The 12,197-nt window shown below is 47.7% G+C and overlaps 1 protein-coding gene across 1 annotated transcript in view; it reads right to left on the reverse strand.

Annotated features, from left to right (window-relative positions):
- Positions 1 to 7,250: 7,250 nt before the first annotated feature.
- The window catches only part of DNAJA2 (DnaJ heat shock protein family (Hsp40) member A2), a 166,567-nt gene continuing 161,620 nt past the window's right edge, over positions 7,251 to 12,197 (reverse strand). Inside the window, exon 9 of the mRNA XM_053701942.1 lies at positions 7,251 to 7,897. Within this exon, the coding sequence (XP_053557917.1) occupies positions 7,709 to 7,897 (189 nt within the window). The 3' untranslated portion in view covers positions 7,251 to 7,708. The remainder of the gene's footprint in view (positions 7,898 to 12,197) is intronic.

The raw sequence follows: 12,197 nt of genomic DNA on the forward strand, positions 1-12,197 counted from the left end.
TACGGAGGCGGGAGTGTCAGGGGGCGCGCACGGGGGGCGGGAACCGCTACACTATAGAAAAATAGAATACAAAATTGGGAGAAAAGGGGGGGGGGGGGTATTTTAATTTCTAAAACAATCGAAGGGTTCTGGGAGGGGGCGGAAGCTACACTACAGAAAAGAGCAAATAATAAAAGCATATTTTTTTTTACTAAGACAGCTGCCAGTACCCAAGATGGTGCCCATTAAGCTACAGGGGGAGGGTTAGAGAACGGTTTGATGGGGGATCCGTGAGGTTGGGGGCTAAGGGGGGATACTACACAGCAGCATATGTAAATATGCTATAAAAACAAAAACAAATATACCTTTTATTTTAGTACTGGCAGTACTAAAGATGGCGGGAACAATTGTGGGGAGGGAAGAGAGCTGTTTGGGAGGGATCAGGGGGTCTGATGTTTCAGGTGGGAGGCTGATCTCTACACTAAAGCTAAAATTAACCCTGCAAGCTCCCTACAAGCTACCTAGTTAACCCCTTTACTGCTAGCCATAATACACGTGTGATGGGCAACGGCATTTAGTGGCCTTCTAATTATCAGAAATGCAACGCCAAAGCCATATAAGTCTGCTATTTCTGAACAAAGGGGATCCCAGAGAAGCATTTACAACCATTTGTGCCATAATTGCACAAGCTGTTTGTAAATAATTTCAGTGAGAAACCTAAAGTTTGTGAAAAAGGAAACAATTTTTTTTTATTTGATCGCATTTGGCGGTGAAATGGTGGCATGAAAACAAATTTTATGCTTACCTGATAAATTTCTCTCTTGAGATGTATCGAGTCCACAGATTCATCCAATACTTGTGGAATATTCTCCTTCCCAACAGGAAGTGGCAAAGAGAGCACCCACAGCAGAGCTGTCTATTTAGCTCCTCCCCTAACTCCACCCCCCCCAGTCATTCGACCGAAGGCTAGGAAGAAAAAGGAGAAACTATAGGGTGCAGAGGTGACTGAAGTTTTAATAAAAAAAATACTACCTGTCTTAAATAGACAGGGCGGGCCGTGGACTCGATACATCACAAGAGAAAGAAATTTATCAGGTAGCATAAATTTTGTTTTCTCTTGCAAGATGTATCGAGTCCACGGATTCATCCAATACTTGTGGGATACCAATACCAAAGCTTTAGGACACTGATGAAGTGAGGGACAAGACAGGTACCTAAATGGAAGGCACCACTGCTTGTAGCACCTTTCTGCCAAAAATAGCCTCCGAAGAAGCAAAAGTATCAAATTTGTAAAATTTGTAAAAAGTATGAAGCGAAGACCAAGTCACCGCCTTACAAATCTGTTCAACAGAAGCCTCATTTTTAAAAGCCCATGTGGAAACCACTGCTCTAGTAGAGTGAGCTGTAATCCTTTCAGGAGGCTGCTGGCCAGCAGTCTCAAAAGCCAAACGAATGATGCTTTTCAGCCAAAAAGAGGTTGCAGTAGCCTTTTGACCTATGCGCTTTCCAGAATAGACAACAAACAATGAAGATGTTTGACGGAAATCTTTAGTCGCTTGTAAGTAGAACTTTAAAGCACGAACCACATCTAGGTTGTGCAACAGACGTTCCATCTTGGAAGGATTAGGACACAGAAAGAACAACAATTTCCTGATTGATATTCCTATTAGAAACAACCTTAGGAAGAAATCCAGGTTTGGTACGCAAAACCACCTTATCCGCATGGAAAACAAGATAAGGAGAGTCACACTGTAAAGCAGATAAACTCTTCGAGCCGAAGAGATAGCTACTAAAAACAGAACTTTCCAAGATAATAGTTTAATATCTATGGAATGCATAGGTTCAAATGGAACCCCTTGAAGAAATTTAAGGACCAAATTTAAACTCCATGGCGGAGCAACAGGTTTAAACACAGGCTTGATTCTAACTAAAGCCTGACAAAATGCCTGAACGTCTGAAACATCCGCCAGACGCTTGTGTAAAAGGATAGACAAAGCAGATATTTGTACCTTTAAGGAACTAGCTGATAATCCCTTCTCCAATCCTTCTTGGAGAAAAGATAATTGGAATCACACCAGTAAAGATATTTACGCCATATCTTATGATAGATTTTTCTGGCGACAGGCTTTCGAGCCTGAATCAAGTTATCAATGACCGATTCAGAGAAACCACGCTTCGCTAAAATCAAGCGTTCAATCTCCAAGCAGTCAGACGCAGAGAAAGAAGGTTTGGATGCTTGAATGGACCATGAATCAGAAGGTCCTGCCTCAGCGGCAGAGTCCATGGTGGGACGGATGACATGTCCACCAGGTCTGCATACCAAGTCCTGCGTGGCCACGCAGGTGCTATGAGAATCACCGAAGCTCTCTCCTGCTTGATTCTGGCAATCAGACGAGGAAGGAGAGGGAATGGTGGAAACACATAGGTCAGTTTGAAGGACCAGGGTACTGCCAGAGCATCTATCAGTACTGCCTGGGGATCCCTTGACCTGGACCCGTAACAAGGAAGTTTGGCGTTCTGACGAGACGCCATCAGATCCAATTCTGGTGTGCTCCATAGTCGAATCAGTTGGGCAAACGGCTCCGGATGGAGTTCCCACTCCCCCGGATGAAAAGTCTGTCGACTTAGGAAATCCGCCTCCCAGTTGTCTACTCCTGGGATATGGATTGCTTAAAGATGGCAAGAGTGAGTCTATGCCCATCGGATTATTTTGGAAACCATCATCGCTAGAGAACTCCTTGTTCCCCCTTGATGATTGATATAAGCTACAGCCTAGATGTTGTCCGACTGAAACCTGATGAATTTAGCCGCAGCTAGTTGAGGCAACGCCTGAAGCGCATTGAATATTGCTCTCAGTTCCAGAATGTTTATCGGGAGGAGAGCCTCCTCCTGAGACCATAACCCCTGAGCTTTCAGGGAGTTCCAGACTGCACCCCAGCCCAGCAAGCTGGCATCTGTCGTAACTATGATCCACTCTGGTCTGCGGAAGCACATTCCCCGAGACAGGTGGACCTGTGATAATCACCAGAGAAGAGAATCTCTGGTCTCCTGATCCAGATCTATCGGAGGAGATAAATCTGCATAATCCCCATTCCACTGTTTGAGCATGCATAGTTGCAGTGGTCTGAAATGTAAGCGAGCAAATGGAACTATGTCCATTGCCGCCACCATAAGTCAGATTACCTCCATACACTGAGCCACTGATGGCCGCAGAATGGAATGAAGAGTTCAGCAGGTGTTTGCGAGTTAATTTCCTAACCTCCGTCAGAAATATTTTCATTTCTACCGAGTCTATCAGAGTTCCTAGGAAGGAAACTCTTGTGAGAGGGAAGAGAGAACTCTTTATGTTTACCTTCCACCAATGAGACCTTAGAAAAGCCAACACGATGTCGTGTGAGACTTGGCTAGTTGGAAAGTTGACGCCAGAATTAAGTTGTCCTCTAGATAAGGCGCCACTGCTATGCCCCGCGGTCTTAGAACCGCCAGAAGGGACCCTAGCACTTTTGTGAAAATTCTGGGAGCCGTGGCCAACCCAAAGGGAAGGGCCACTAACTGGTAATGTCTGTCCAGAAAGGCGAACCTGAGGAATCGGTGATGATCTCTGTGGATAGGGATGTGCATCCTTTAGGTCCACGGTTGTCATATATTGACGCTCCTGGATCAGAGGCAGAATAGTCTGGATAGTCTCCATCTTGAAAGACGGGACTCTGAGGAATTTGTTTAGGATCTTGAGATCCTAGATTGGTCTGAAAGTTCCTTCTTTTTTGGGAACCACAAACAGGTTGGAGTAAAACCCTTGCCCCTGTTCCGCTCTTGGAACCGGGTGAATCACTCCCATGGTATGTAGGTCTTCTACACAGCATAAGAACGCCTCTCTTTTTGTCTGGTTTGCAGACAATTGTGAAATGTGAAATCTCCCCTGGGGGGGGGGGGGGGGGGGTTAGTCTTTGAAGTCCAGAAGATATCCCTGGGACACAATTTCTAAAGCCCAGGAATCGTGAACATCTCTTGCCCAACCCTGAGCGAAGAGAGAGTTTGCCCCCTACTAGATCCGGTCCCGGATCGGGGGCTACCCCTTCATGCTGTCTTGGAGGCAGCTGCAGGTTTCTTGGCCTGTTTACCCTTGTTCCAAGCCTGGTTAGGTCTCCAGACTGACTTGGATTGAGCAAAATTCCCCTCTTGCTTTGCAGCAGGGGAAGCTGAAGTGGGACCACTCGAAGTTTCGAAAGGAACCAAAATTATTTTGTTTGGTCTTTATTTTATTTGTTTTATCCTGAGGGAGGGTATAGCCCTTCCCTCCAGTGATGTCTGAAATAATTTCTTTCAGTTCAGGCCCGAATAGGGTCTTACCTTTGAAAGGGATGGTCAAAAGTTTTGATTTTGAGGACACATCAGCTGACTAGGACTTAAGCCATAACTCTCTCCGCGCTAAAATGGCAAAACCTGAATTTTTTGCCGCTAATTTAGCCAGTTGAAAAGCGGCATCTGTAATGAAAGAATTAGCCATCTTAAGAGCCTTAATTCTATCCATAATATCATCTAATGGGGTCTCCCCCTGGAGAGCCTCTTCTAGAGCCTTGAACCAAAAAGCAGCTGCAGTAGTTACAGGAACAATGCAAGCAATAGGTTGGAGAAGAAAACCTTGATGAACAAAAAATTTCTTAAGGAGACCCTCTAATTTTGTATCCATAGGATCTTTGAAAGCACAACTGTCTTCAATAGGTCAGGTGTGCTAGCTGGAGGCGCTGGTTCAGCTTAGTGCAAACTTGTATCAGTCGTTGGCGTCACCAACGACTGATGCAAGTTTGCACTAAGCTGAACCAGCGCCTCCAGCTAGCACACCTGACCTATTCACACAGACCTTGGGAGATACTGTGGGACGGCTGCGGTTCACCAGAAGGGGAAAGTATTAACACATATTATACATCTGTTTGCATGCATATCTGTCTTCAATAGGTATAGTTGTACGCTTAGCTAGTGTAGAAATAGCTCCCTCCACCTTAGGGACCGTCTGCCACGAGTTCCGCATGGTGTCAGATATGGGAAAAAGTTTCTTAAAAGTAGGAGGGGGAGCGAACGTTATACCTGGTCTACCCCACTCCTTAGAAATAATATCCGTGATCCTCTTAGGGACCGGAGAGTGTAAACAGGGACCTCTAAGTATTTGTCCATTTTACACAACTTATCTGGAGCCACAATAGGGTCACAATCATCTAGAGTCGCCAATACCTCCCTGAGCAACAAGCGGAGGTGTTCTAGCTTGAATTTAAATGCCGTCATATCAGAGTCTGTCTGAGGGAGCGTCTTACCTGAATCAGAAATCTCTCCCTCAGAAAGCAAATCCCTCATCCCTACCTCATTTTCCCAAAACCGCTTCAGGACCCTCCTGTGTTGCAGCTTGCTGTCCAGAGATAAAAACAACTGCGCATCTAAGGCACAAAATTAGGCCCCACCCACCTCATACACGATGTCAGTGGGGCCTTAAAGCAACACCTCAAGTGTTAAAAACAGCCATGAGGGATGTAAATCACAAAATAAGCCAAATGAACTCTCAAAATAAGTCCCAAAAAGTTTTACCAAGTTTAGCAAAAAATGTTTGTTTTATTATATAAGTGTCAACCAGCAAAGTAACTTAGCCCTTATGTAAGCTTGTAATACTACCATAAGTGTTTGATCACAGCTTACCCTTCCCCTCATGGGGATGTCAGCCCTTTTCTTGAAATATCAGTCTTTCTAGAAAAAAACGACTGAACATACCTCAGTGCAGCCTAGCCTGCAAAACCGTTCAACTGAAGTTTCATGTACTCCTCAGCCTCTGTGGGAACAGCAATGGATCTTAGTTACAAATGCTAAGATCATCATCCTCCAGGCAGAAATCTTCATCTTTTTTCTGCTCGAGTGTAAATAGTACACACCGGTACCATTTAAAATAAACTCTTGCTTGGAGAAAATAAAACTAATATTTTGTCATCACAATCACTTTACCCTTCCTTATTGCTTAGAGCCGGCAAAGAAAATGACTGGGGGGTGGAGTTAGGGGAGGAGCTATATAGACAGCTCTGCTGTGGGTGCTCTCTTTGCCACTTCCTGTTGGGAAGGAGAATATCCCACAAGTATTGGATGAATCCGTGGACTCGATACATCTTGCAAGAGAAATATACCAAAATGGGCCTAGATCAATACTTTGCGTTGTCTACTACACTAAAGCTAAAATTAACCCTACAAGTTCCCTAATTAACCCCTGCACTGCTGGGCATAATACACATGTGGTGCGCAGCGGCATTTAGCAGCCTTCTAATTACCAAAAAGCAACGCCAAAGCCATATATGTCTGCTATTTCTGAACAAAGGGGATCCCAGAGAAGCATTTACAACCATTTATGCCATAATTGCACAAGCTGTTTGTAAATAATTTCAGTGAGAAACCGAAAGTTTGTGAAAAAAATTGTGAAAAAGTGAATGATTTTTTGTATTTGATTGCATTTGGCGGTGAAATGGTGGCATGAAATATACCAAAATGGGCCTAGATCAATACTTTGGGATGTCTTCTAAAAAAAAATATATACATGTCAAGGGATATTAAGGGATTCCTGAAAGATATCAGTGTCCCAATGTAACTAGCCCTAATTTTGAAAAAAAAAAAGTGGTTTGGAAATAGCAAAGTGTTACTTGTATTTATTGCCCTATAACTTGCAAAAAAAAACAAAGAACATGTAAACATTGGGTATTTCTAAACTCAGGACAAAATATAGAAACTATTTAGCATGGGTGTTTTTTGGAGGTTGCAGATGTGTAACAGATTTTGGGGCTAAAAGTTAGAAAGTGTTTTTTTTTTCATTTTTTCCCTCATATTTTATAAATTTTTTTATAGTAAATTATAAGATATGATGAAAATAATGGTATCTTTAGAAAGTACAGCTAAACACAAACACCGCAAAAATTTTAAAAAAGCCTTTGTCCCAAACGGACAGAAAATGGAAAAGTACTGTTGTCATTAAGGGGTTAATTTGACTTAAAATTGTAAAACATAACTAAGGAAGATAAATTAAATAAGAAAATTAAAGACAACTATAAAGCTGAATAAAGAAAAATAAGCTAGTAAATGCTGGACAATCAAAAGTATTGACACCAATTCTTTATTATTTACTCAAGAAACCTTTGACAAGATGGTATTTATAAAAAAAAAAAAATTGAAAAAAAAAAAAAATTGAAAAAAAAAGGCTCCCGGTGTTCTTTACTATGCAAAAAAAAAAAAACTTATTACCATGCATCTAAGAGATACACAGGCTATGGAATTGTTTATTCTATTGGTAGCAGCTTATGCAAGTGCAGCCAAATACAAAGCTCATGGACAAATTTTACACAGATTTCTTTTACAATGTATGAGTTTAAAATATGAAACTTAAAATCTACACAAACTGGTAAAAATCAGGCATTGATACAAAGATTGGAAATTAAAGTCTTGTGTCTTCTTCCATTGAGTGTTTTATTTTTGCTATAGAACAGTCAAAACTGCATGTAAGCCATGTGGTTAGTTTAAATTATTCACTCTGTAAATACTATAACCAATTTAAAAAGTTACACATACAGCAACAGAGATGTGTCCATCAGATCATATAGATTGTTTGGGCAATTCAATCGGATTGCAAAAAAACAAAACCCAGGCGGAAATAGAGAGGAAAAAAAAAAAATCCTTTTGAGCCACTTTTGTTTGCTTTATAAACAAATCTTTACTGGTGCGCACACTGCACGCCTGGGCCATGGTGACTGCTCTCCTCATCAGAGCTATCATTGTAAGCTTCACGCCTCTGTCCTCCTGCTGAACCACGAGTGTTGTCAAATTCCTGGAGGTCCACCTCCTCTGTTTCACCAGTGACGGTAGGGGCTTCTGGTCTGGCTGGCAGAAGATCTTCAAGCTCCTGCAGTGAAAAATTATGTTAATATAAACTGCTACAGAACCAAGAGGTCAGACTATTTCAGCACTAATATTGCTAGGACAGTCAAGTCCAAAATAAACTTTTTATCACCAATTTTGCTTTGTTCTCTTGGTATTCTTAGTTGAAAGCTAATCCTAGATAGGCTCATATACTTATTTCTTAGACCTTAAAGTCCGCCTCTTATCTGAATGCATTTTGACAGGTTTTCACCACTAGAGGGCATTAGCTCATTTGTGTCATAGATAACATTGAGCTCACACACATGAAATTACCTAGGAGTCAGCACTGATAAGCTAAAATGCAAGTCTGCAAACTGCCAACTTATTTCAGTTCTTTTGACAGAGGTAAAAAAAAAAGTGTATTATAACTTGGTTATGCAAAACTGGGGAAATCCTATTGTATAAAAGGCCAAGTGTGTTTGTCCGAAGCTGTCATGCGCACGAGGACAAACACACCCGGCCTTTGCGATCCCTATCTGATCTGCGGCAGTGTTGGGCGTTTAGGCCCTGAAGGGGGCGTGGCCTGCCATGGTCGCGAGAGCGCAAAAGAGAGGGAGGGGGAGAGAGAGCGCGCGCAAAGGAGAGGGAGGGGGAGAGAGAGCGCGCGCAAAGGAGAGGGAGGGGGAGAGAGCGCGCGCAAAGGAGAGGGAGGGGGAGAGAGCGCGCGCAAAAGAGAGGGGGAGAGAGAGCGCGCGCAAAAGAGAGGGGGAGAGAGAGCGCGCGCAAAAGAGAGGGGGAGAGAGAGCGCGCGCAAAAGAGAGGGGGGAGAGAGAGCGCGCGCAAAAGAGAGGGGGAGAGAGAGCGCGCGCAAAAGAGAGGGGGAGAGAGAGCGCGCGCAAAAGAGAGGGGGAGAGAGAGCGCGCGCAAAAGAGAGGGGGAGAGAGAGCGCGCGCAAAAGAGAGGGGGAGAGAGAGAGCGCGCAAAAGAGAGGGGGGAGAGAGAGCGCGCGCACAAGAGAGGGGGAGAGAGAGCGCGCGCAAAAGAGAGGGGGAGAGAGAGCGCGCGCAAAAGAGAGGGGGAGAGAGAGCGCGCGCAAAAGAGAGGGGGAGAGAGAGCGCGCGCAAAAGAGAGGGGGAGAGAGAGCGCGCGCAAAAGAGAGGGGGAGAGAGAGCGCGCGCAAAAGAGAGGGGGAGAGAGAGCGCGCGCAAAAGAGAGGGGGAGAGAGAGCGCGCGCAAAAGAGAGGGGGAGAGAGAGCGCGCGCAAAACAGAGGGGGAGAGAGAGCGCGCGCAAAAGAGAGGGGGAGAGAGAGCGCGCGCAAAAGAGAGGGGGAGAGAGAGCGCGCGCAAAAGAGAGGGGGGAGAGAGAGCGCGCGCAAAAGAGAGGGGGGGAGAGAGAGCGCGCGCAAAAGAGAGGGGGGGAGAGAGAGCGCGCGCAAAAGAGAGGGGGGGAGAGAGAGCGCAAAAGAGAGGGGGGGGAGAGAGCGCAAAAGAGAGGGGGGGAGAGAGCGCAAAAGAGAGGGGGGAGAGAGAGCGCAAAAGAGAGGGGGAGAGAGAGCGCGCGCAAAAGAGAGGGGGAGAGAGAGCGCGCGCAAAAGAGAGGGGGAGAGAGAGCGCGCGCAAAAGAGAGGGGGAGAGAGAGCGCGCGCAAAAGAGAGGGGGAGAGAGAGCGCGCGCAAAAGAGAGGGGGGAGAGAGAGCGCGCGCAAAAGAGAGGGGGGAGAGAGAGCGCGCAAAAGAGAGGGGGGGGAGAGAGCGCAAAAGAGAGGGGGGGAGAGAGCGCAAAAGAGAGGGGGGGAGAGAGCGCAAAAGAGAGGGGGGGAGAGAGCGCAAAAGAGAGGGGGGGGAGAGAGCGCAAAAGAGAGGGGGGGGAGAGAGCGCAAAAGAGAGGGGGGGGAGAGAGCGCAAAAGAGAGGGGGGGAGAGAGCGCAAAAGAGAGGGGGGGAGAGAGCGCAAAAGAGAGGGGGGGAGAGAGCGCAAAAGAGAGGGGGGGAGAGAGCGCAAAAGAGAGGGGGGGAGAGAGCGCAAAAGAGAGGGGGGGAGAGAGCGCAAAAGAGAGGGGGGGAGAGAGCGCAAAAGAGAGGGGGGGAGAGAGCGCAAAAGAGAGGGGGGGAGAGAGCGCAAAAGAGAGGGGGGGGAGAGAGCGCAAAAGAGAGGGGGGGAGAGAGCGCAAAAGAGAGGGGGGGAGAGAGCGCAAAAGAGAGGGGGGGAGAGAGCGCAAAAGAGAGGGGGGGAGAGAGCGCAAAAGAGAGGGGGGGGAGAGAGCGCAAAAGAGAGGGGGGGGAGAGAGCGCAAAAGAGAGGGGGGGGAGAGAGCGCAAAAGAGAGGGGGGGGAGAGAGCGCAAAAGAGAGGGGGGGGAGAGAGCGCAAAAGAGAGGGGGGGAGAGAGAGCAAAAGAGAGGGGGGGAGAGAGCGCAAAAGAGAGGGGGGGAGAGAGCGCAAAAGAGAGGGGGGGAGAGAGCGCAAAAGAGAGGGGGGGAGAGAGCGCAAAAGAGAGGGGGGGGGAGAGCGCAAAAGAGAGGGGGGGAGAGAGCGCAAAAGAGAGGGGGGGAGAGAGCGCAAAAGAGAGGGGGGGGAGAGAGCGCAAAAGAGAGGGGGGGGAGAGAGCGCAAAAGAGAGGGGGGGGAGAGAGCGCAAAAAAGAGGGGGGGGAGAGAGCGCAAAAGAGAGGGGGGGGAGAGAGCGCAAAAGAGAGGGGGGGAGAGAGCGCAAAAGAGAGGGGGGGAGAGAGCGCAAAAGAGAGGGGGGGAGAGAGCGCAAAAGAGAGGGGGGGAGAGAGCGCAAAAGAGAGGGGGGAGAGAGCGCAAAAGAGAGGGGGGGAGAGAGCGCAAAAGAGAGGGGGGGAGAGAGCGCAAAAGAGAGGGGGGGAGAGAGCGCAAAAGAGAGGGGGGGAGAGAGCGCAAAAGAGAGGGGGGGAGAGAGCGCAAAAGAGAGGGGGGGAGAGAGCGCAAAAGAGAGGGGGGAGAGAGCGCAAAAGAGGGGAGAGAGAGAGCGCAAAAGAGGGGAGAGAGAGAGCGCAAAAGAGGGGAGAGAGAGAGCGCAAAAGAGGGGGGAAAGAGAGCAAAAGAGGGGGGAAAGAGAGCAAAAGAGGGGGGAAAGAGAGCAAAAGAGGGGGGAAAGAGAGCAAAAGAGGGGGGAAAGAGAGCAAAAGAGGGGGGAAAGAGCAAAAGAGGGGGGGAGAGAGCAAAAGAGGGGGGAAAGAGAGCAAAAGAGGGGGGAAAGAGAGCAAAAGAGGGGGGGAAAGAGAGCAAAAGAGGGGGGGAAAGAGAGCAAAAGAGGGGGGGAAAGAGAGCAAAAGAGGGGGGGAAAGAGAGCAAAAGAGGGGGGGAAAGAGAGCAAAAGAGGGGGGAAAGAGCAAAAGAGGGGGGAAAGAGAGCAAAAGAGGGGGGAAAGAGAGCAAAAGAGGGGGGAAAGAGAGCGAGAGCAAAAGAGAGGGGGGAAAGAGAGCGAGAGCAAAAGAGAGGGGGGAAAGAGAGAGAGCAAAAGAGAGGGGGGAAAGAGAGAGAGCAAAAGAGAGGGGGAAAGAGAGAGAGCAAAAGAGAGGGGGAAAAAAGAGCAAAAGAGAGGGGGGAAAAAAGAGCAAAAGAGAGGGGGGAAAAAAGAGCAAAAGAGAGGGGGGAAAAAAGAGCAAAAGAGAGGGGGGAAAGAGCGCAAAAGAGAGGGGGGAAAGAGCGCAAAAGAGAGGGGGGAGAGAGCGCAAAAGAGGGGAGAGAGAGAGCGCAAAAGAGGGGAGAGAGAGAGCGCAAAAGAGGGGAGAGAGAGAGCGCAAAAGAGGGGGGAAAGAGAGCAAAAGAGGGGGGAAAGAGAGCAAAAGAGGGGGGAAAGAGAGCAAAAGAGGGGGGAAAGAGAGCAAAAGAGGGGGGAAAGAGAGCAAAAGAGGGGGGAAAGAGAGCAAAAGAGGGGGGAAAGAGAGCAAAAGAGGGGGGAAAGAGCAAAAGAGGGGGGAGAGAGCAAAAGAGGGGGGAAAGAGAGCAAAAGAGGGGGGAAAGAGAGCAAAAGAGGGGGGGAAAGAGAGCAAAAGAGGGGGGGAAAGAGAGCAAAAGAGGGGGGGAAAGAGAGCAAAAGAGGGGGGGAAAGAGAGCAAAAGAGGGGGGGAAAGAGAGCAAAAGAGGGGGGGAAAGAGAGCAAAAGAGGGGGGAAAGAGCAAAAGAGGGGGGAAAGAGAGCAAAAGAGGGGGGAAAGAGAGCAAAAGAGGGGGGAAAGAGAGCGAGAGCAAAAGAGAGGGGGGAAAGAGAGCGAGAGCAAAAGAGAGGGGGGAAAGAGAGAGAGCAAAAGAGAGGGGGGAAAGAGAGAGAGCAAAAGAGAGGGGGAAAGAGAGAGAGCAAAAGAGAGGGGGAAAAAAGCAAA

The sequence above is a fragment of the Bombina bombina genome, chromosome 1 (assembly GCF_027579735.1).
Source record: "Bombina bombina isolate aBomBom1 chromosome 1, aBomBom1.pri, whole genome shotgun sequence".
NCBI lineage: Eukaryota > Metazoa > Chordata > Amphibia > Anura > Bombinatoridae > Bombina > Bombina bombina.